At 39.8% G+C, this 23,305-nt stretch overlaps 3 protein-coding genes across 4 annotated transcripts in view; all 3 read right to left on the bottom strand.

Moving 5' to 3' along the window:
* Positions 1–4,125: 4,125 nt before the first annotated feature.
* LOC112158729 (homeobox protein Hox-D3) lies at positions 4,126–7,703 on the bottom strand. Of its 2 annotated transcripts, XM_024292219.1 has the most exons (3): positions 7,225–7,703; positions 6,057–6,220; positions 4,126–4,336 (listed from the first exon to the last, which is right to left on the bottom strand). In XM_024292219.1, the coding sequence occupies exons 1-3, from the start codon at positions 7,550–7,552 to the stop codon at positions 4,283–4,285; spliced, it is 546 nt and encodes a 181-aa protein (XP_024147987.1). In that variant the 5' UTR covers positions 7,553–7,703; the 3' UTR covers positions 4,126–4,282. The 2 variants fall into 2 exon arrangements, with proteins under 2 accessions (XP_024147987.1, XP_024147985.1); XM_024292217.1 differs by lacking the exon at positions 4,126–4,336 and having other exon boundaries at positions 5,254–6,220.
* Positions 7,704–7,729: 26 nt separating this feature from the next.
* Positions 7,730–23,305, bottom strand: part of hoxc10a (homeobox C10a) — a 47,455-nt gene continuing 31,879 nt past the window's right edge. The window contains exon 3 of the mRNA XM_024292212.2: positions 7,730–7,851. The gene's annotated coding sequence lies outside the window, so the exon portion shown is untranslated. The remainder of the gene's footprint in view (positions 7,852–23,305) is intronic.
* Positions 14,108–20,578, bottom strand: hoxc4a (homeobox C4a). Its single transcript, XM_024292215.2, has 2 exons — positions 16,315–20,578; positions 14,108–15,797 (listed from the first exon to the last, which is right to left on the bottom strand). The coding sequence occupies exons 1-2, from the start codon at positions 16,748–16,750 to the stop codon at positions 15,442–15,444; spliced, it is 792 nt and encodes a 263-aa protein (XP_024147983.1). The 5' UTR covers positions 16,751–20,578; the 3' UTR covers positions 14,108–15,441.

Below are 23,305 nucleotides of genomic sequence, written 5' to 3'. Positions count from 1 at the left end.
ATTACACATCTGGGTTATCACTTTGTATATTTGCAAATTTCAGGCAAAAATAGATTAAGGAAACGTTTTCTCAATGGCCTGTTTTGTTTAAAAGTTGCATATTGTCATATTAAATTTACCTACTAAAGAATTTTAATTATTTTGATTGATCACAATCTAATAGTGTGATTAATTTGATTAATTATTTTTATTGAATGACAGCATTAAAGGGGCCATACCATGATTTTCTTAAGCCTCTCAGAGTGAACTTTATCCACATACATGATCATACATTACTTTTGGAACACTAAAAACGAAAATTATTTATGAAATATTAGTTTTTTTTCATTATTTTTTTTCTGAACCTGGAAGTAAAACGACTCAATTCTTGAAGCTCCGCCTGCCGCTTTGTGGCTGTCCCCCATTTCATGACAACATCCTTGAGTCTTTCTTTCTTTGTTTCTCCCACGACAACAAATAGTATCAAAATTTCCTCAAAAATGGATGTAGATACCATATATCTGCCTTTAGTAGCCCCAGCCATCGCTACACTGGTTCACAACGCAAATACACCCACCTTCTGCATGACTGTGTCCCACAAGAGGGAGAGATGGGGGGTCTTCAAGGAGGCCCGCATCTAAAGTAACAAACACCTGTTTGGGCAAGAATTTATTTAAGACAGGAGACAACTGGAAGATATACGGTATTTTGCATCTAAAATGAAAGTTTTTTGCTGATCACCACTAGCTCAGTGGAGAAATTGAGTGTTGATGTTAGACAGGACGGTGCTGGTAGAGCAGACTCTTCCTGGAGGGGGCGGTTCACATCAAGCTGACATCAACACGATACGATCCCTTCATTTTCGTGGGTATAAGGAGCTGCTGATAGCGCAGGTTTTTAGAGGATTACGCTTAAATACATGAACGGATCAAAATACCGCTTTGGTGTTCTTTATAGTGAGGAATGAACAGTATAATACACTTCAAACCTCATAAAGTAGAACTTTCATGGTATAGCCCTTTTAAATAAAAATAAATGTTCTAAATTGACAGTTTTGTGTTTGATTTCATATTGTGATTATTTGCAGATAATAATAATAATCATGAGTAATTGTGATTGTTTTTTTCTGGGTTTGCGATTAATTCGTTAATTCTTTAATCGATTCCCGGCCCTATTATTTTTAATTATAGATATAAGTAAGTTGGTCCCCCTTGGTCATCTGTTAAAGCAAGCTAAACAATTACCTTCTATTGCTGAGATAAATCTAACATTAATACTGATTTGAAACCCTTTTACCTGCAAAAATTTTGATAACAAGGTTGCACAAAGTTTTGCAATCATCACATATATAATGTAATAAAAATTCCACATTAGTTGAGTTGATCAAGATGTTAACAGTTACCTATTAATGATGAATATTTAAAATCAGAAAAGTAAATGTTTACTTTTATGAATTGTGAAGACTAAATGTCCTCCAAGTCTGGAATGACCCTGAATTTAAAGTATAAAATAAGGTGGTATTCTAAGGTTAGTGACACTTAAAAGGGTTAGCACTTTTAAATCATGGCACATATCTGTTGAAAAGTAGAGTAGAGTTTTGCATGTGCCTTTTAGTTATGTTTGTCAGTGTTTTTTTTTTTTTTGTTTTTACTTTTGCTTTAATATTTGTTAAATGTTCCTGCATTTAGCTCACAATGAACCTATTGTTGTTGTGGACCACAGGCATTAATTTTACACCTTCATCCATACGTTCATTTACTAAATCTGCTTGTTCCTTTTCAGGTTCATCCTACCCAGCTACTGTGAAGTGAAGGCGGGGTGCACGCTGGACAGATCACCATCACATTGTTTTACACTTGAGTTCATTATAGACAAAAAAAGGAAACTATACCTGCTTATTAAACCTGCCCATTGTTGTCTTTATGAAAAATTCTTATGGAAAAAAATTGAATTAAAACATACAACAACTTTGAAAGAGAACGTCGGGGAATACAACCCAAAACTTATGTTGTTAGTGCATCTGTAGGTGGATTTGTAATCACTCATTAATGAGGACGATACACCTCCACATGTCCTTGTTTACTTAAAACTACATCTTAATGAAAAAGGTTAAATCAGAGGCCACAATGTGACTACTCTTTCTATGATAGCAGTGGATCCCAGCTATGCTTATTGTGGGTGTTTCTTTGGTGTTGATTAGTTAATGAGTTTAAAGACTCTAGTGAAAAGGAACAAAGATGGGGTTTGTGTGATTTTTGGACATTATCTTATATAAGAAAAGCTATGTTTCAGCCAAATTGCATGGCGTGATACGTATTTATTTTTCCCACATGAATCTACTAAACCTTGTAATGTGAACTTGGGAGCCAGTGCAAAACATCTTTTACAGCAAACTTCAGCTGATGCTTTCAAATCGTCTTCTTTCTGGCAGTTTTGATTCTGCGAGTGCTTTTCTTTTTTAGCAACACATTTGTTTCACATCTGCCCCCAAACTAAACATCTGTCTGTGCAATTATCAAAAGGAGTCTTTTGGTGCAGTTTTCTGATGTGTGGCAGTGTCGAGGCTGCAGCCCAGTGAAACAAAATAAATCAAGGTCCCGTGCACTGTTTTTTATCAGTAGCAATGTGTTTCTAGTTTAAAGTCCCACTCCAGATGTGTTTTTTTTACTGCAAATCATTCTTAGTGGTCTTTTAATTGTGCACTTTTTAGCAAAAATCAAAAAGGAAGCTATCCCAGCATTCTTTTGTTCACATGCTCTCCCATTAGCTTACATATCCTCACAAGCTCATGCTAACATTAGCGTAGTCAAAAAACGCAGAGCAGTATTGGAGTTATCCAGCCGTATAGTTTTGAGCCAGATGCCAGGTCAAACGAGGCAAACATTAATTTATCTATTTGTCTACAAGTGGATGTATCAGAATAGTAATGGCAAAGGGAGACTTTGTCCCGCCCATGGCAGTTGCTGCGTCAAAATGTCTGAGCTTTTTTAAACCCTGGTTTTCAACTGCTCCTCATCCAACTCGATTTGAATAAAGAAATACTCAGAAACCCAAGTTCAATCTTAAATTATTCATATAAGCCGTCCATTAAGAGAAACATTTTACAAGAACATGAAAAAAAAACCAAAAAACAAAGACATAACGTTCACTGGAGTGGGTCTTTAAATGCTACACAAAAACCCAAATGTCTTTTCAACAGCCTTACCGGTTTGATACTTTTATCCAGGAGATAAAAAAGAAAAAGCTCTTTTAAAGAAGCTCTGGTTATGTCCAATTTCCCACCCTAAGTACTAAAAAACTATAAAGTGCGGGGCTATTTAATGCCCTGGATTGTAAAAGCAAATGCTCACTACTTTACTTTCATTTTGCTGAGCGCTGGTTATGGCAACACTGATTTCAAGAATTGAAAATCCAATAAATAGGAACATTTCATGACGTCTATTTGTGACTCCACTGTGTTGTGATGATGAAAATGTGGATGGTTTAAGACATTACATTTAAACATGTTTTTTTTTTTCGCAAAAATTGTTCTATATTGTAGTGAGCATCAATGCTTCTGGGAATTTTCTAGTGCACTCAGTTTTGGAATAGTATTTGGACAGCACTACAAAATGGTAAATGCATTATATAGTTCACTATATAGTGAGTAGGCAAGGAATTCATACATAAAATGTGTCTTTTCCTGAACTGATTCAATTTAGAAAAAAGTGTCATGGAGTTTTATCTAACCAGGTTTTCTTGGTTCTTTAGGGCATTTGAATCGCATTTAGTTTGTTAGATGTGTTCAGGCTGCTTCTGGACTCCCTTCTTTGTTGTGATCACACCCATTTTCAAATTTTAACCAACTGGGGTGTTTTTTTTGTTTGTTTGTTTTTTTAATAAAGTTCCTATTTTATATTTGGGAATTTGAACTAAATGTTAAAAACAAAAATTTCCCATCGCTGGAAAAAAAATCCAGGAGTCAAGGGGTTTAAAAAAAATTAAGGAACAAATGGAAGAAATATTTACGGTTTTAAATGATTGGCGTCCATGATCAAAGCAGGCTTACTGTTAAACAGGTTATGTGTTTTTTGTTATTGCAGATCTTTGGTCATGTCGGACACTTGTCAAATCAAGAAGTCAAGAAGTCCTGGGAGTCAAGTGACTAAAGTGGACATAATGACTTTAGTTGATAGCTGGGAGCTGCCTAATGTGAGAACAGCTGTCTAACTTAATGTTGGGATGGACATAGAGTGCAGAGGGGCCCTTGAGAGGAGGCTTCCCTTGACCTCTGGAGATCCCCCCCTTGACCCCATCCACAGAATTACCGCACTCCAGTGTGTGGACTCCCATGGCTTTCAGTGTCTGGAGGAAAAACCTGTTGAAGAACCAGAAGTAAAAGTCCTACTAACCCTCAGCATCTCCAGAATCATAAATCAGGAAGCATATGCAAGACTCTCGTATAGCTGCTGCATATTGTTTTGTGGCTTTTTGGTACAGCTTATTTACAGAAAGGTCATCAATATAAACCTGTCAGCATTCTCAAAACATATATATATAATGTTGATTGGAATATTGATACCAAGATTCAAATTATCAAGCTTTAAAGAAGGTTCAATCATTCATCTTATGAAGTCGTTATTCTCGAATGATTAAATTCCAGCACTATAGTTGACCCAAATCTGTCAAATGTTTCCCTTTTCCTCTGTGGTTTTTAACACTTCCTGAGAAGCATGACATTTCCAAAACCCTGTTTTGGGTGGAGATTCTACTCCATGCTGGCACAGCAAATGACTGTAAACAACATCACGTTGATCTTTGAGATTAACTCCCGTCACCAGTGACTAAGCTGACGCCTCTTGTGGCAACGTTGTCTATTGGAAGGGCTTCTTCCATGGACTAACATACCCCCCCTCATGCCCCCGAGTGGGAGGCCAGCCCTGACTTGCAGCTCTACAACTGGGTTTTTGAAAAGGCATGTGAAGGAGGAGGTAAAAGATTTTGTCATGGTGCCCAGTAGGTTCTGAGCTTGTGGTTGGAGAGCTGGAAAGACTGGCTTGTCTCTGTGATTAATGATTGGGAACTCGGAGGCAGAGGAAAGGGAGAGGCAGGATTGTGCAACCTGAATACACAACGGGGCAGAGTTTTCAGAGAATCTAAAACATGCTTTAATTTGATCAAAGAATCCTTCTTTTTTTTCCTTTTGGGATCAAACCCAGGAACCTTTAATCATAAAACGCAACAGGAAAAAATGCAGTTCTTATCAGCAAAGGAAGAGGGTAAACAATTCAGAGGTACGCTTTTCCCAAATGAATTTATTAACTATGTACAATTTATGACATCCCAATTAATCAACAAAGATATGAAAAACGTGCTGGATGATTTAGTGTCGAACAGAATTGTAGCATAATTCAACTTGAACAGTTTTTTCCCAGTAAAAGTATTTTACACAAATGCACCTACACAAACAGAACAGTTATTTGCAATTCAAAAAACAGACTAAGTATTCTCATATCCTTATTCGTGCAACATAAGATTACTGAAAATTAGAGCACAGGCATTTAAGTAAATATGTATCACATGCTATAAAAATAAGAACAGCAAGTAAAGAGACCAACATTCTTCTGGGGAAACAAAACACATTATCGTATAAAGTGATAAAGAGGAAAACTATATTGTTTGGTGATGATGAAAGAATATATAAAACAGGATTTTCGGTGCTGATCAGACATCATTCAGTAGTGCCTAAAAAGTACGTGTTTGTGAATGTTTGATTGAGCTTTTAACGAGTATTTTAAATGGATGATCATTACTGGGCCTCAGGACCAGCTGGAAATGCTGGGATAATGATGACCACCTACACTCATGCAGGAGAGTTGAGAACCATTTGCAAGAGATGGAAACATGCCGTTTCGATGGGACATGTCTGCAGGGTGAATACAACCAGCCGTGCTGCTGTCACCAAACAAAGGAGAGATAGTACACTCGAGCGCATGGAGGTCTGAGCAAGAGTTTAGGTTACAGGAAGTGCCTTGTGGAAAACTCTTTCTTTCCTTGTTCTTGTGTCTCATCCTGCGGTTCTGAAACCAGATCTTCACCTGTCGATCGGTGAGCTGCAGCCCGGCAGCCATCTCCAGCCTCCGACGTCGACAGAGGTAAGGGCTGAAGTGGAACTCCTTCTCCAACTCCAGCAGCTGGGAGTTGGTGAACGCCGTTCTCTCCCTCTTCACTGCCACTCCTGAGCTGCTCGCCGCCACACTGACTGATGATGGAGGACAGCACATAAAGGGAAAGCGTTAAAAAGAAGTGCTACACTTCCGATAACCCAACAGTCAACCTCAGAAGGAAGCCTTTAGGTGCCAACAGAGGCCTGTGTTAATTCTCAGCTAATCAAGCTGAGACCGAGTGGAGCCCTCACCACTGATTCAGTCAGGCTTGAGACAGTGTACAAGACTGGCTGTCTGGTGTGTCATGTGTTCGGGGAAAGTTCCCTCCCAAGGAAGCAGTCTGGGGGAAACATCTGACGCCACCACGGCTGCCTGACAGGCCGCATTAATCAGAGCCACACAGAGAAGCAGACCTGTCAGATCCCCATCTCGCTTTCTTAAAAGGTACCTGGGGAGCACCACTGAAAATAACCACCATTAGGGATTCAATTTGACATGTATATGAGCAATATCAGGGCCCTGTTGATAAAAACATGACACAGAGGGGTTAATTGACGTTTAATAAGGTCTATAGTGAGTACCTCAGAGAGAAAGCTGCTCTCCTAATAAGTCGCCCACTTCCTTTACAAACTATGTTTTGACATTGTGAATTTGAAAGGAACATTGTTAAAAAAATAAATGAAGAATTAGTTACCTAAAATAATGAAAAATACTTGAAAGAAGTCTTGTGATTGAAGCTGCATTGGACCACATGAATACATTTAGAAGTTGATATCTTTGTGTTTCTTACTGTGAGTTGGGGATATCCGAACAAATAAACATGTTTTACCAAAACAATCAAAAACCAAGTCTGCAGATGCAAATTTGCAGCTTTTGTGCTGCAAATTTTCATGGTTCGACATGGTTTTGCCTACTGGAGATGTAGAGCAAACAGTGCGTGACGCTACATTTGTTTAACTGTGCAGCTAAAAATGAAACTTGGTCACAGACTGTGAGTAAACAGGTATCATCTGCAGCCAACTTGTGAGACAACTTGGTTGCATGGGCTTATTTCATGCACTCCCTTTGTACTTTAAATAAACATAAAGGTGGAGTTTACCAGATGCTTTGGGGTAAGTTGTCCGCAGTGTCATCCAGGGAAAAATGACCCCTGAGTGCCAAATGGTGAGGAGCCTCTTACTGCCCAGTGTACCCTTGGCATGGCAGTGAACCCCCGGCTCCAGCAGGCACTCAGACTGTCCATGTGGGTTCAACCTGGAACTGACAGGTGCAGAGGAAGTCATTTTTTGTTGCTCCGAATGTTGCCCTCCTCCTCCTCCTCTTCTTTCCCTGGATCCCGCGCTTAGTTTTGGCAGTTGTCCAGAGCTCGTTGCAAATCTGTTGCCATGCAACTGCAGCGGGAGGGCAGCAGGCTGTCGGGGGTCCATGAACCCAGCTATCAAACTGTCTCAAATAAAACAAGGAGTCCCTCTACAGTAGTAAAGACGTCACTTTGATCAGTCTAATATGAGATCACAATTAACCTGAGCGAATAAAGGCACGTAAGACAGATGACTTGGAGTAAACCATGTGGATCAATTGAATAATATTTACCAGAAGGGTGCCGTAGTCACGTGTCATCCTCCACCAATGACCGAGCGCTGCAGTTGCTGGCAACTTGGGACGCCAGAAGAAGCTCCTGCCATATTTCTTCAGACATTTCTACGAGCAGGCTGCCTTTCTCTGTCTGGGGATTTAAAGAGAAACCATAAAACGAAATGTGAATAGATGCCGAGAAGAAGTGTGTGACCAGAGTGGGGGGAGACACAGAGAAGGGACAAGAAGTCAGTGTTTGCGCGTGGGGAGGGGGGATGCGGGGAGGATGGGGTGCAAGACAGACAAAGATCACACGTGTGGTGAGGAAAGTCTTAGAAGCCGATTCCTTGTTAAATCTGTTTAATCTTTTGACAAGAACTGAAGGAAGCACTTTGCCTGCAGCCGCGCGGCGCGACACGGTGCGGCACGCGCCCTGAACTCTTTGGTGGTAGGTTCTTCATCCAAAAAAACAACTCCAAGAGTTCCTTCTGCATCATCTCCAACCTCCGACTGCGCACTGCAGCTCGTAATTTTGCAACATACTTTAAAATGATTAAAAACAAATTTCGCCCTGCGCCGTTTTTAGCGCGGATGAGGACAAATTGGGGTGCGTTTTCGTATTGCTGGATGCTCACTCTCCAATAAAGGAGTCCCTAGCTCACCGAACGGAACCTGCGAGTTTATTTAAGATAACGAGATCTGCAAAAGCAAAGTTGTTTGATCACAATAAATCGGCGGGCTTTCCTTTAAATGCCATCCATATGGTTAGAACTGTCGTATAGGGGAAGTGGAGCTTAATAGGATTCAATGGGAGTGGTCAAACAAAGGCTTGACAGTCATTGCTACACAAAGACAAAGGGGGGCAATCATTAAAGATTTTTCTTTTTCTCTATAGGATGACCTGCATTAGTCAGACAGTACAGAATCGGTTGTCAGCTTTTGGACATTTTCTTTGTGGCCGAACCGCACTTGCGGCGCGGCTGAATGGACAAAAGGAGCGCTTGTTTGCAGCTCCAGTGCTGAGCGCACAACACACCACCAGGGACTTCAGGGATAAGAAGGAAAAAAAATCCGCCTTGCCTGGGAAGAGCAATATATTTAAATAAAATATGGAATTTTCAACTTAATTTTTAAAGTCCATAATAAATATTTGGGGGGAAGAAATATTTTTTACTAAAGGCTCCATCAACTCTGGCCTAAATGAGTTACACCGTTGAAGGAAAAAAAAAAACTCATAAAGTTGTTTAATTTCAAGAATGCATAAATTTATGCAAAATGCGCAAATAAGTAAAACAATAAATCTCACAACTTTTATTTTTGTAAGTGCACTTTTTCTTTTCTTTTTTTCTTTTTTTTCAAAATAAATTTTGTATTTTCTGGGCTACTATCAATCTTGGTTGAAGTAAGCTTCAGATATCGGTTCCTTTTGGTGTTTCGCTGCAACAAAGCTGTCTAGAAACCCTCTTTAGATGTCTCACAGGTGATGGATTATGCACTCAGGGTTCCTTTTCCGTTTCACCCCCCCTCTACAAACCATCTCCGAGGTTTTGCCCGAACCCTGAGGGGGTGCATCGTCATGTCATTGTAGTTTTCTTTAAATTCATTAGTTTTATATCTTTGGAGCCATTTGAAATCCACCCTGTTTGTTCATAGAGCACACATACTTTAGTTAATTGATTTTTATTAAACCAATAAAGGACTTTAATTGTGAACGTTTTTATTTTAATATTTTTGCATATTTCTGCTATATGTTCAGTAAAATGTGAAGTTGCAGCACCCCGTATAATTTTCATTGTCGTGGGTAATAATAATAGGAACTGTGAGGGGGCAATGGCTGAAATTGTGGGAAAGTTATTAAATTCATTTTTGTTTTGCTTCCCTCACCCTCTTGAACACACTCTCTGAATCGGAGATAGAACATATGATATACTAGCTCAGCAAGACCATAATTTAGCTCCTACGCGCCTCCACCACAATTCTCCGTGAACTCTGTTTGAACCGTCTCTGTAGCAATACATCATTTTTCTCTCTCACACAAAAGCGCGCCGGTCGCTCTGGGTGTCAACCCTTTTACAATTCCTCCTTACCTTCTGCGCTCTCTCGTCTGCTGACACAAACAGCGGAGGAAATTGTCGATAAACCTTTATTTTTCACGCCAATAATCAAGAGAGAAGGGTGCTATAGGGAATGGGGAAATATCTGGGGAAATGGTGAAAACAACACGCTTTGCTTTTATTTCCCTCTTCCATAAAGTATACATTACCCCGTTCAAACATGATTGTTTTTCAGAGCTCAGGGATAGATAGCACGGATCAGTTAATGCATGTCCAGGGGACAGAGATGCGCAAATCAGAGGAGGCTGGGAGCTGTGGAGGAGATGTTAATGGGCAGAGGATGCTGTCGGTTAAAACGGTGCATACAAATGACGCTGTCTTGGTGGAGCAAGAGGAAGATTTATAGTCCCGATGCCCTATGTTGCTGTAAACAATGCAGAGTAAAATGAAAGGACCAGAGTTTGCAGACTGCTCTTCATAAGTAAAGAGAAGACGCACATTTTCAATTTTCCAAACAGGTTTCGACTTTTGCGGAAGCATGCGCATTATTAATTTAGGCCTGTGTGCAGCAGCGCGCGTAAATTCTGGCCTGTCTGTTGAAGAGGACGTTCAGCCGTTAATCCTGAAGCTTTTGAAGGTGACGCGCTGTTTGAAAATAAATTTGCTTTGGAGATACATTAAATTATGGAGAATTGTTAGATGCAGTGGTCTAATTTTGGTTGCAGTTAGTGAAAAAAAGTATCAAAGTGTTGCCGAGTAAAATAATTAACTAATACTGATGCGTCAACACGTGAAAGCAGTGCGGTTGCAGAGTTCGAGATTTTTAAAAAAAACTGCACAGTTACAATTTGGTGCGTAATGGTGCGTAAACGCACCAAACTTAATATTACGCACCAAAATTATCACTACACACTAAACTATAACTGCAGTTTAGTGCGTCAAACTTATTATTAAGCACAAAACTCATTATTACGCACCAAACTATACACGAGCACCAAACTGTAACTGTGCAGTTTGGTGCATAATAAATAAAACTCTCTTCGAATTAGACAACATTGTTACACTTCAGTCATATTTTATGTTTCATTTATTAACTGAATTTATTTAATTACACGTTTATATGATACATCATCCGAACAGAATATGGGGTTATTTTGGACATTTAAATAAACCATAAAATCCAGTGCTTCCAAAGAGCGTCACTATTTTGTTGGAATATACGTGAAATAAATCGCATTTTTGCAAGAAATTCTTCTTTTCATAACATGACCTGATTTGTGTAAAGGCTTGTGATTTGTGGAAAGAAAATGGGCAAGAATCATATCTGTGATTTCTCATTTAAGAAGATAACCATCTGGCACGTTCTAGTGCTATTTTGTTAAGATTGGGAAGAGGACGGGGTGACCTGAACTATGAATGGCATTCTTTGTGTGCATAATTGTGTGCAAAAGTCTAAAAATAATAGTTAGAATGCTCCATCCAGCAGAGACGCAACAAGTCTCCACACCGCGGGAATCATTTTCCGACTGTAAATCAGATTGTTTCGCCCATACATAATCGGGGATCTATAGTCTCGGGATTGCATATTGAGAACACCTCTGTTGATGAAAAGCGAATAACATAACCATACGTCAGGTTCTAATGAGTGCCCTGTCTTCTGCAGACACTCTCCACCAAGCAAAGTGTCTGCAGTTTCTGCGATTATATAATTACATGTTTCTCTTTTCTGATTATAAGTAAAGTTAAAACTGTAAATTTCGGTTTGGGTGTCAATTCGAAAGATGCAAACAATTGATTTTTCAAATATTCCTAAATTTGTAGTGAGCTTTAAAAACTATTTAGAACCGTGGCGCACACGTCGATGCGCAGAAGTCGAGGTTTCTTCTGCGCGTGGACGGAGAGGAGGGAGATTTACAGGTTTATGACATCGTTGGTCCATGCGAGGCATGCCTCTCCATCCCTGGAAAATAGCAGTGTGACCCCTGTTTCAACTCCCAGCCTCCATGCAACTGCGATGGCCTCTTCAAGTTCTGAAACACTTGACGCACAACAGCGCGCTGAAACCAAGGCTTTCATCAGCGTGGACAAACGTGGAGCTGCTTAACCTTGTTTGCAGACATTGATAATATTTCTGGTACGTGACAACCACAGCTGATAAAATGTAATTGGCCCTTGTTCAAACAGTTCTTAAGTTATTTGAGTCAAGTTTTTCTTTTTTTCTTCTTTTCCGGGAGATGGGCTTCACCTCAGGTGCTTCATAAATCACAGTGGAGCCTGCAGCTGCAGTGTGAGCTCTAAACTCTGACTCAAGAGTTTGAAAGCAAGAGAAAAAGCCAAAGCAGGAATGTAGGCAGATACTTGAAACACAGAGAATAATCTGTCCTTCAAAATAAAATGTATATATTTGTTTTTGCTGTTACATGAATCCTCCATCACGTGAAGCCTCTAAGTGTACATTATGGAGCACATTCTCTTCTAAAATTAAATAAGTTATATTAGTTATATGCAAAAAGTTTGTGCTTCAGTAGAAAAAAGTTCTGACTTAAAAAAAATCTTATTGCGGTCAGAAAAATGAGCGTTTTATACTGTTAAATCTCATATCCCCATCATTATCACCCATAAACAGCAGCAACAGCATTCAACCAAAGCTTTAAAAAAAAGGTCAAACTTTTCTCAAATAATTGTTTCTGCACTCAAACGTCAAGTTTCAATAGTTGCAACAACAGTTATGCTGCTCTGTAACTTGAGCTTTACTTAGTCTCGCAGTGACATGAGTTGGCTTTTACTTTCAGCTGTTTGTCTTCGAAAGCTTGCGTGGAATATTTGCCCATCAACGCCAAAAGGAGAAATGTGGAAGTCTAGGAATCTTAAAGAGGAAATAAACAAAGCTGCAACAAAAAGTGAAACTTTTTTTCAACAAAATGTGGTTAACAGGAATGCTCCAAATTAAAATGTAATCCACATATCAATATATTAGTTGCATAAGTCTTGTGGAACGTGTCATTGAAAATTAGACAAAAAAAGGTTATTTAGTGACTAAACCACTAAAACAAAGTGTCCCATTTCTGTCAAAAAAACAGCTATAATTGGCAGCTCTTCTAAAGGTAACCTGGGACCAGTTTGTCTCCTAAATAGAAGTCACGTGGTCTGACAAAGTGCAACTATTTTTACTATGCCATTTTTAGTAGACCTCAGGAACTGCAACCAATCACTGAGACAAGAGGGCTTTTATTTTGTTTCTAATTTTGGACCGAAAATAATGAATTAATTAATAGAAAGAAAATAGGCTAACTGAGAGGAGTAAACGTTGGCACAAGTGTCCTAAAAAAAAGGTTTGGAAACTCCTCTGATGCAGATCAGGTCAACTTGAAGATTGTGAATGTTTGAGAGTCCTGCTGAGGAGGGCTGTCTGGGGGTTCGACTCTTGTCTGATGGCACCCTGTTTAACAAAAGGAGCAACACATTGAGTGATGCCCCACCACAGGCCCCACTGTTGGAGAAATGGAGAAAAATCCACAAAGAAAGCAGAGGCCAAGGGGGACCAGCGAGGGCGCACACAGAAGGTACACGAATGGAGAGTGAGTCAGGTCACGGGGTTGGAGAGGTCGGCCATCCAGACTGAAATGAACCTAATGGGACAGAAAATGTGTCCTCGAGGTGAACTCGGCCTTCTCCCATCTCGCCCCCAAACTTCAATGAAGTACCTTTTCAGCCGCGCGACATGGAGGCGACAGTGCCTAGAAAGGGGGCTAAAGGGATGCTGCGACTGTGGCGAGCACATTAATTTTTCCAATCTGTCCAGCAACATAAAGGCTCCTAGATTCATTTTTCAGCCCCGTCCAAGCACCATTATGGTGTCTTTCCAAAGCTGCGTCCCGAGAGCAGCTTTCAAAGTGAAGCGTCCAGCCAAAAACGGTTCTCTAAAGCACTGCTGCAAGCGGACATTTGAGGAGAGCGAGAAAGGAATCAGCTTGGTGCACAATATTTGATAAGATCAGAACCGATCGTCATCCAGGTCGTTTTCTAGAATCTAATACAAAGGTCTGCGCTGAAAGATTGATGATGGAAAATACCTCTCCCCTTTGTGTTCCTTTGCCTCCCACTATGCGAGGCATTTTATTCGCCCTATTCATGTCACACTTTCAATAATCTATCAAATTCTTGCGCGTCTTTGAGTTGAAGTCAACTCCATCTGTCTAAAAAGAAAAAAAAGTGCAAAAATAAGACATTTCTATTAAAGCTTTGAAAGCATCTTTTGCTTTCAGTCCAGCAGGGTTACAGATGAGAGCAGTCCTGTTGTGTGTTGGTCCTCCTGCCCGAAGAAAGGCGCACTACACACGGCTGCTGGAGAGATTTTTTTTTTTTTTTAGCTTTCTACATTCTCTCAAGCTGCTGCGTACCATGGAGGCAAACTGCACACTTGGGAGTCAGCAAGCATGCGGGCAAAGTGTTTATACAACCTCAAGCCAGAGACTGAGCACACATGAAAGCAGCAGTGTACTCCTCCTCATGGCCATGACGCTGCTGCAACGCCTGTGAACAAATGTAACTACATTACTGTCCTCACTGTGATAGTTAACGAACACCACATGATGCAGTACATCGACTTTATTACTCTTTTTTTGGTCACATTTTGGAAAAAACCCAGCTTTGTTGCGCGTGTGGAAAATAGAAAAAAATAAATAAATGAGTGCATATTTCCACAACATTTTGCAAAACCTAAGAAATGACACTTTCTAATTTAAGCTCGTGCATCTTTAAATCTTTGATCTGAAGTTAAAAGGTATCCGAGGAGCTGGAGGGCCTCGATGCTGTTTAATGCCCTTCAGGCTGGTGCAATGCTCCGTGCTGGCAACCTTTTCCTTCAGATTTCAACTTCAGAAATATTCTGGCACTCGTTTACACACATGTTGTCAGGACAAATCCCCACTTTAAGGACGGCTTAAAAAATGATGGAACAAATAGTGGCGCTAATGTGAAAACATCACTTTAAAAAACGTTAAATATACACATCTGTACAGTTTTTACAAAAAGTCATCTCTCCTCAAACAAACTCCGACAAAAACGTTTTTTAAAACTAGTAGACACTCACTGTTTTATTGACCAATATGATTAGCACAAATACACTAAAGTCCGTTTATTGCAGTTCACAATAATCCGCTTTTTGACGGTCTAAACACAACATCAACACCACGAAAAACTAAACTGAAGACCAAAAAACCTGTATCTGAAATACACGAGGTAATTCACACATTTTTTAAACCTTATCCTAAACAGACACGTTCAAGATCAATGGTGTGTTCCAGCTTTTTTTTAATACCAAAAATAACTATCATTATAGTGTATCCTTCCAGTGTTGCGTGAAATAAATAGATTGTGCATTTTACATTGGGCAGCAGGGCAAAACAATGGCCCACAATAACAATTTGATAAAATGTCTTTTTTTTTACTGTTTTTCCACCTTCATTCAAAACATTTTTTAATAAAAAACATCATAATTGAACTTCAAATAAATTAAACCCTGTAGTCACGTAAAAATAATTCATCGGTATTCGCAGTAATCCATGCCATATAACATGCATTTTATATAACTTTGGACTTAAAGGAAACCGCACGAGATAGCTACGAAAACAAAATATAGAATTGTCCTATAAATAAGCAGTTCTTTGTCTACCCTCGATCTTGTTTTATAACCTGGTAATATCCTCGCCATGCTGTGCTCCACTGAGTTCGTCGGGCCCAGTGTTAGTGGCCGATGCAGCGGCCACTCCGCCGGCCGCTGAGCTTGTGTTGGACCCGGAGGAGGAGGAGGACCTCACTTTGGTGTTCGGGAGCCTGTGGTCCTTTTTCCATTTCATCCGGCGGTTCTGAAACCAGATTTTAATCTGTCGCTCGGAGAGCACCAGGGTGTGCGCAATCTCGATGCGCCTCCGCCGAGTTAAATATCGGTTATAGTGGAATTCCTTCTCCAATTCTAAGACTTGCTGCCGGGTATATGCTGTCCTAGACCGCTTTGGCTCCGTCCCATTGTAACCGGAGTTCACTGGAGAAAAGGAGAAGTGGAGAGAAAGGGAGACAGAGAAAGGAGGAAAGGAGGGGTAAACAAGAATGGCCTCAACTGAGATATGGCTGGAAAGATTTATTGGACATGAATGTTTAGCTCTTTTGAGAAATTTAAAAGGGAAGTAAAAGAACTTGTGTGCGTAACGAGACGACACTAACATTCAACTATGATCTAAATTATTAATGCAAGATTACAAAGCTCAATTCCTCTTCTTTTTTTATTCGTTTCTCCCCCTCTCACTGCCGCGCGCAATACATAACAGCAGAAGCCACATGGTGATACGGCTGCCCTGAGTATACCTCGGCTATAAAATTTATGGTGGGTGTAATTACCAATGCCGAGTCGTAAATCCGCCTCAATTGTGCCATTTCAAAGGCTTCCCTGCTATCGGAGCAGGGGCTGGCAACGAGATGGGAGTCAGAGCGACTGATAAAGGGAGGGAAAGGGAGACAGGAGCACGAGGAGAGCAGGGAGCAGAAACACATAAGTTGCCTACCAGTGCTGACGTGAATTTTCTTCATCCATGGGTACACCACCGGCTGCTTGGAGGAGGCTGTGCTGTTTGGATGCTCCGGGGTAGCTTGGTTGCAGGCGGAGGCAGCGGCCGGTGGGGTGGCAGGGGACATGGACAACTGTGGCGTTTCACATGAGGCTGGTTGCCCTTTTCCTGTCAGCAGGTGCGCAGAATGGGGTATTCCATGTCCCCTTGGCGTGTCAGGCTCAGGGATGCTTGCACAGTTATACTGGCGCTCCTGGTAGCTCGCCCGCGGAGGATATAACTCCTGGTGATGATGCTGGTAGCCAGTGTCCCTCGCGCGGCTGTAATATTCTGGACTATGCTCTGGGATGTAGTTATTTTGCGAATATTCCTCGCATGGAGGAAATTTCGGATCAATGTAGTTAGACTCCATCAAATACGAGCTCATGATCATTAATTTCTGGAGTGGAAAATAATTTTTCTAGCTTTGTCGTTTTTCTGCTTCATAAAGCCCTCCTACTTGCGAGCAGCCCTGTAAAGTTACTTTAACCACGTGACCCAATGGCCCAATAGCAGAGAAAGAGGTAGTTCCCGGATAAGGAACCAGAGGTATTTAGCATACCTACAGTCGCCATTGTGGGCAAAAATCTCTGTCTCTCTCCCTCTCTCCCTCTCTCTCCTCCTGTGTTTCTCCTTCTCCCCCATCACCCCCTTCTCCTCTCCTCCCTTTCTCTGGTTGTGTTACCACGGCAATTGATCTTGGGGACAAACTAGTTGCTGCTGACCAAGGAAAAAAAAAACATAAAACAGGCAAAATCTACCAGTTCCAATTATTCAAAGGGACAAAGGCTCGACAAGGATAGGGCACCGCCAAAGAGAACCGATCGTTGTGTTAGTGTGAAGGCCAGAGAGGTGCTTTAAATATATGAAGCCCCTCCTTTACCAGCAGCACCTTAGCTGTGGAAAGGATAATGGCTCATTAATACACATGTGGCAAACATGGAGATTTGCATCTAGATAATTCTCCTAGAACCATTTTAGCCCCAGATGGTCTAAAACAGAAAATAAAAATAGAGAAATTGTTTTTTCTTTGTAATATCACATAGTAGAGGATCACAATTCTGTAAAATCATTTCCTGTTTCAGGTGCTTTCACTTTTCTATTTTTCACATTCCAAACACAATTGCTGCAGAAAGCAACAGCAATCTGACTGATTTAAAATAAACGTAAATAGCACATGTATCCTCCTGAGAACCAGCACAATTATGACCTAAAAGTAGATCATTTGTTTAATGTCTGTACTCATTGGCATAATCAAAGATATTAAATTGCTCTTTTGAATTTAAACTTTATACGTTATGCCATGTGTCTTTTGTGTGTATGTTTTTTGCATAATGTACCAAAGGGAAATATTAGATGTTATAAATTACTTCAATTTTTTAATGTTAAGTCAGTGTTTACTTTTCTGTATAATCTATTTTGTAATAATAATAATAACTTGTCATAATCCCACCTGAACACCTGAGATTTCACTGTAAAGGCTAGAATGTTCTTATTTAAGCACATCAGGTCTCATTCGAGAGTCAAAGGACAGAAAAAAACAATTTCCCCTTCATAAATAGGCTGGTTTTCAGGAGGATAGAGCAATTGAAATTATTCGAAGGCCCAAAGCGCTTTACAGTCACAATCCCATTCATACACTGCATAACACTGACACCAACCTATAACAGGACCAATGTGGGGTTCAGTGTCTTAGCCAAGGACACTTCCACACACTGAGGTAAGGCGGGAACCAGACCTGCAATCGTCCGATCAGAAGTCAACCATTCTGCACCATGGCCACCCCAATAGAAAGTAGTTTACTCACAAAAAACAAATATTACGTCCTGAAGTCCATTTATTTACATTATCATTAGAGTAACAGCCTATAAACCATAAAAACCAAGATTTTTGTGGTTTGCTGGAAGGAAAACAGCAGACCCAACATTCTTTAATCTGAATTAATTTAAACTTTGTACAGCAGAGGCACAAACCCCGATGAGGAACAATCAAACTGAAGAGTTGCAGTGATGACACTCATCCACCGTGCAGCCAAGCATAAAGCCATTAAAATTAAACAATAACCTGCTGACTTCACAACAAACATTATGTAATCAGAGTTTTTGTAGTTTCAGGCCTGAAAGTCATACTTTAATGACCTATAAGATCTGCTATAAACAGAGGAAAAACAATTCAGTGTGCTTAAAGGAGTCTCTCTTTTTTAGCAAAACTAAGACGCACAAACATGTATCTGGGTACAGACTCCTGTTTACAGTCAACAGGAGACACTAGCAAGTACAAGCCAAATTCCGTGACAGAAAATGCAGAAGAAGATTTTCTAACAAGTCACTAATGCGTATAGTGCACAAAACAAGTCATTTCTGCATGTGGGTGTTTACATCATCCTTTTAAACGTGGTTTAAACATGGCCTGGCTCCAAACGTGACACAAAAAACATTAACGCTCAAATCAGTATTGAGCTGCTGTTGGAAAACCACAATCCACCTCAAAGCTTGTCTTCTTTACTGTAAACTCTTTTTGTCTGCATGTAGAAAGTTGTCACAAGCTATTCCTATAAAACATCTGGAGTCAGAAGGACAACTAAAGTAGCAGACAGGTCAACAAGCAACAACAATTCTCCAAATAGTAGTAATAATAATAATAATAATAATAAATTAGGAGGGCACTCAGCTCAATATTTTGGTCTGCAGCAACACACTGTAAGCCAAAGTGTTTATTTTCACAGCTATAATTACATAACAAGGTTAAAAACACACTGTGCAACTGCATATCATATTTCTGGCTGCACTTGTTTGTAAAGAATGCAGCACGACATTTCTATTATCCCTGGCGAGGATGTTAGAGGCGTTTTATAGAGCAATAAAAGCCGTAAATCAGTCACTTTTAAACGACCCCTGGTTCCTAACGTGTTTTACAGGCTCTGACACAGTAGTAGCCGCGAACCGCACACATTTCTTTAGCCTCTCTGGCCTACAAACACAATCCAAGGGTTATCTGCAGCGTGGATGCGTTTGCAGCAGAAAGAGATAGCAACTGCTGGTGCCTGGGTGTGAGCTGCACGCATCGTTACTGGTGCTTGTGTATGCAGAGGAAGGAGGGGATGAAGGAAAACAGCTAGAGGCAAGTGAGGAGGGGCTGATGAAGAACAATCAGAGCCATCCTTTGTTGTATTTCAGTTCCCCATGTATTCCTGTAGAGACGTATTTGCGAATGCTTGTATTCCACACAAATTCGGTTCTACAGGGTACATATAGGCAACTAAAGATCTGGGTTTGACTCTGAAAAGGAGATCCTTTGTGCAAAAACAACGAGTTTAAACCACAAATTATTTTTTTTTAAATATATTTTCCATATCATGAGGCAGACTTAAAGTGTGCATTTTTTTCTTTATACATATGCAAACACAAAGAGAAGAGGGTGTCTTTTCTCCACATTCACCCTCTGCCTTTGAGGTATCTTCTGTATGAATATTCAGCTACAAACACGGCGGATACAAAAGGGATGCGTGACAGCGCAGATGAAAAATAAGTTTCTTTTGTTCCCAAGCATTTCTCCTGGCTGCCATTACCATACTGACCGCGCCGTAACCTTTTTTCCTGCCACTCTGGAAGCTAATGAGAAAAGCCTCGGATGAAAAATGTAATATCGGACCTGCGACCTGTTTGGGAGTTATTAGAGCCAGCAAACATGCTCAGATTGTGAATCGATAGAATTGATAACAGTGGAGATGTGCAGGGGCCCTCAAAAACATCTTCATCCATGTAATTCTGCTCACATTCTGTACATCAGCTTGATGGATTTTTTTATTGAGTGAGAAAATGGTTAAAGCAAAGAAAACACTAAAAAGAAGAGGTAAAAAAGACAAAAATTGTGATTTCTTGGCTTTTTACGCATCTATATGCATGCATGTTGTTGTGCTCAGTCGTTGTGATAGCTCTGCATGCACATCACATACTCCCCTCTCGCCCCATGCGCTCTGGCGAACGCATTTTAATATTAGTTAGACAGCCTGACCTGCGTTTCACCCCCCGCGTTTGACTGGTTCCAATAGTTCACTGCCAAGGATTATTGATGGAGAGACAGCAATGAATTCTTTTCCCCACAAATGGCTTTCAGATCGTGCACCTAGTTCAATAACTAGTTATAATGTAGAAGTACAAAAAATGAGAGCCGCGGGCGGACTAATTCGATGTTTCATTTGCACCCGTGCCCCCACACCCCCCATCTGAAAAAAGTAAAAAAAATAAAAATATAAAAAAAAAGCGCGTTCATACATGTAAACAGAATGAATCGGTTCCAAACTTCCTTATAGGATCCGTTTCCTTGATGTGCGCGCACGAGGAGCAGTAGCAATATTCCGCCCCCCTGATAAAAATGGTTACGATGCGCTTTTAATCAAACCCCTTAACCTAATAGCCTTTTCGCGTTTACCCTCCCCAGGTGTAATAAAGCTGGATGGTCCAGTTAAAACAAAAAATAAAAAAGTTTTAATGAAGTGCAGACAGACTGGAGACTCGTAGGGTTTGAATGGAAGCTGCAGTCTGGGGAGCAGAGGTTTCTGAAACTCGCCACATAAACCACTGACTGCGTTTTACTGCAGAGCTGTGGGGGGGCTCGGGCTGATAACCTGCGCAACAAGAAGGTTTTAATTACTTTGATGTTGACGACTGCACAGAAAATTGAAGCAGCAATCATTTTATTCATATTTTTTAACAAATTATGCAGATTGCACCAACATCAAGAATTCTCACAAACATTTCCTTTATTCAAGATCAATAAATTCACAATTCAGCTTCAAATAATCACGAAGGCCGCTTAATTCAATCCAAGAAATAAGAAATTCCTTTTTTTAATTAGGAATTATAATAAAATCTATTTTAAGTGAAAATATTTAGAATTTATTTCCAAATTACTTTATTTAAATCGTCTAAATGTGGATAATTAAATTATACAGTGTATTCTGAAGTAATTTTGGAAGCTGAATTGCCTGAGGTGCTAAAATGTCATAAATTGAGATTTTTTTTTCTTGGTGTAAAATTGTTTTAATAACCTATAAAATTAGATCAAGTGAATTTAAAGTCAATCATAAAATGATATATATTTGAGGGTATTTAAACACTTTTTACATTAACACGGTGATATAAATAAATAAAACAAAAAATTAAAATGGCATTCTGAGCTGAATGTATGATTTTATAATAATTATTTTGGCCTCTAGTTATAATAGGAAGTTCGGGAGACGCGCGGCTGTTCCAGAACTTCAATACGCAGTAGTCATTTGGGTCAATCAAATCAAGTAACTTTTTTAATTGTTTCCCTTAAAAAATAACTATTAAAAAATAAGTAAATGTGATTTTTTTTAGCTTTTCTATGATACAACATTTTAGATTCCTGCGCTACAAATAAATGAATTATTTTTGAGTCCAGACAAAAATATACGGGAACAGAATGGTTTGTGTTTGGACCCAAACAAAGGAGAACTATGTGTTCACCCGGAAATGACCTTTGCGGGCTGAATGATTGGGGTGTCAGCTTCACAGGTCAGAGAAAGGAACAGAAAAAGAGCGAAGAACGTGGCAGTGAAAACGGATGTTTACTCTGTTTCACTTTTAGGCCGAAACAGCAAAGGGTCTCTGTCTGAGCGTGATTACAGGGCGCATTGAATTGTGAATCAAAATTGGAATAAAGGTCACGGCATTTATGAGTTTGATAGCAGTAGAAACAATATTTAAACCAACACAGTTATTTATTGTTTACGCAGAAACAATGTTTCTCTTGCTATGCTGCAGGAAAACCAGTCTAACAATCACAGACAAATATTTGCACGTGAAATGACAAATAAATCTTTAAAAATTGAGGGAAACAAACATTTAGGTCTGAAAATCAGAAGAGGTTGTGACAAGGACACGCTGCCGACCCGCACAGGAGCGCGTCACACAGTGCCCCCTATTGAAAGTGCGTGTTTGATAACACACACCTCACAAAAAAATAAAAACACTGCACAACTATCAACAAGCCAACAAACAGACTCTCAAGAAACGCATTTGAACAGATTCATATTGCCAATAAAAATACATTTGCTATTAAAGGAAATCCTTGTTTGTCTATTTAGCTTCCCAACACAATCAAAAAGCGGATCTCCACAACAACAACATCCACATGTGAGCTCAAAAAGCTAAATAAAAACAAAATATGATATTACAATTTGCAATTCCACACATTGATTAGAAATGTGAGCTGTTTGTTAATTTAAAAAATAGTGCAAAGAAAAAATATGAAGGTTTAAAGCTCAATCGGGATCTTCAGCCTGAAACTGATCAATCCAGCAACAACCAATTGTTTAATAACCAGAGCAGGTTGAGGATAGAGGTGGTGGAGGTTATTATTCCTTTACAAAAACAAAAGCGCAGAAACTTTTTGTTTAAAAACGTTTAATCAGTTCTTAGCCGCTTTTACGCACCGATTTTTCCGCAAATTTGGGTCAAAAAGGACCTTACATAAATTTGTTAAAATGTTTGCATCTTTGTAAAGGTCCACAAAAGTCAACAGAATTACCATAGTTTTATTTCCGTTGGCCTAAAAATAATTCCACGATTGTTTTGAGGATCATTTTAAAGCATTATTTAAATACGGCCTTTTTAGTTTTAAATGTATCAACGTTTATGTGCGTTACAGGGTTAAATGCGTGAAAATAAATTAAATATTTGGTCAAACTGGAGCTCCTCGAGCGCGCACGTGTGTGTTTGTGTGTGCGCGTGTTTGGGACAGAACGAGGGGGAGAGGGTGGGGTGGAGGGTGACTCAGGGTGCCAGATGATTTTTGATTGTTCTTGCCCCCCTTTACCGTTTTCTTACATCATCTTCTTGCGTATTCATATTTTCCCGCTGACAGGATTAAGCCAAACTGTTGAATAAAAACGCACTATTTCCAATATTTAAAAATATTTAAA

Source organism: Oryzias melastigma, linkage group LG7 (assembly GCF_002922805.2).
Source record: "Oryzias melastigma strain HK-1 linkage group LG7, ASM292280v2, whole genome shotgun sequence".
Lineage (NCBI taxonomy): Eukaryota > Metazoa > Chordata > Actinopteri > Beloniformes > Adrianichthyidae > Oryzias > Oryzias melastigma.
This window is presented reverse-complemented; position numbering and strand designations above follow the sequence as displayed.

What these genes read in the sequence shown, in the direction of transcription:
- LOC112158729 (XM_024292217.1), bottom strand. Translation starts at nt 7,552, where the DNA reads ATGGACCCCCGACAGCCTGCTGCCCTCCCGCTGCAGTTGCATGGCAAC. An exon ending in AACTTACCCCAAAGCATCTG is followed by an intron (nt 6,221 to 7,224) that starts GTAAACTCCACC and finishes CTCCATCATCAG; the next exon opens with TCAGTGTGGCGGCGAGCAGC.
- hoxc4a (XM_024292215.2), bottom strand. Translation starts at nt 16,750, where the DNA reads ATGATCATGAGCTCGTATTTGATGGAGTCTAACTACATTGATCCGAAA. An exon ending in GAAAATTCACGTCAGCACTG is followed by an intron (nt 15,798 to 16,314) that starts GTAGGCAACTTA and finishes CCTTTTCTCCAG; the next exon opens with TGAACTCCGGTTACAATGGG.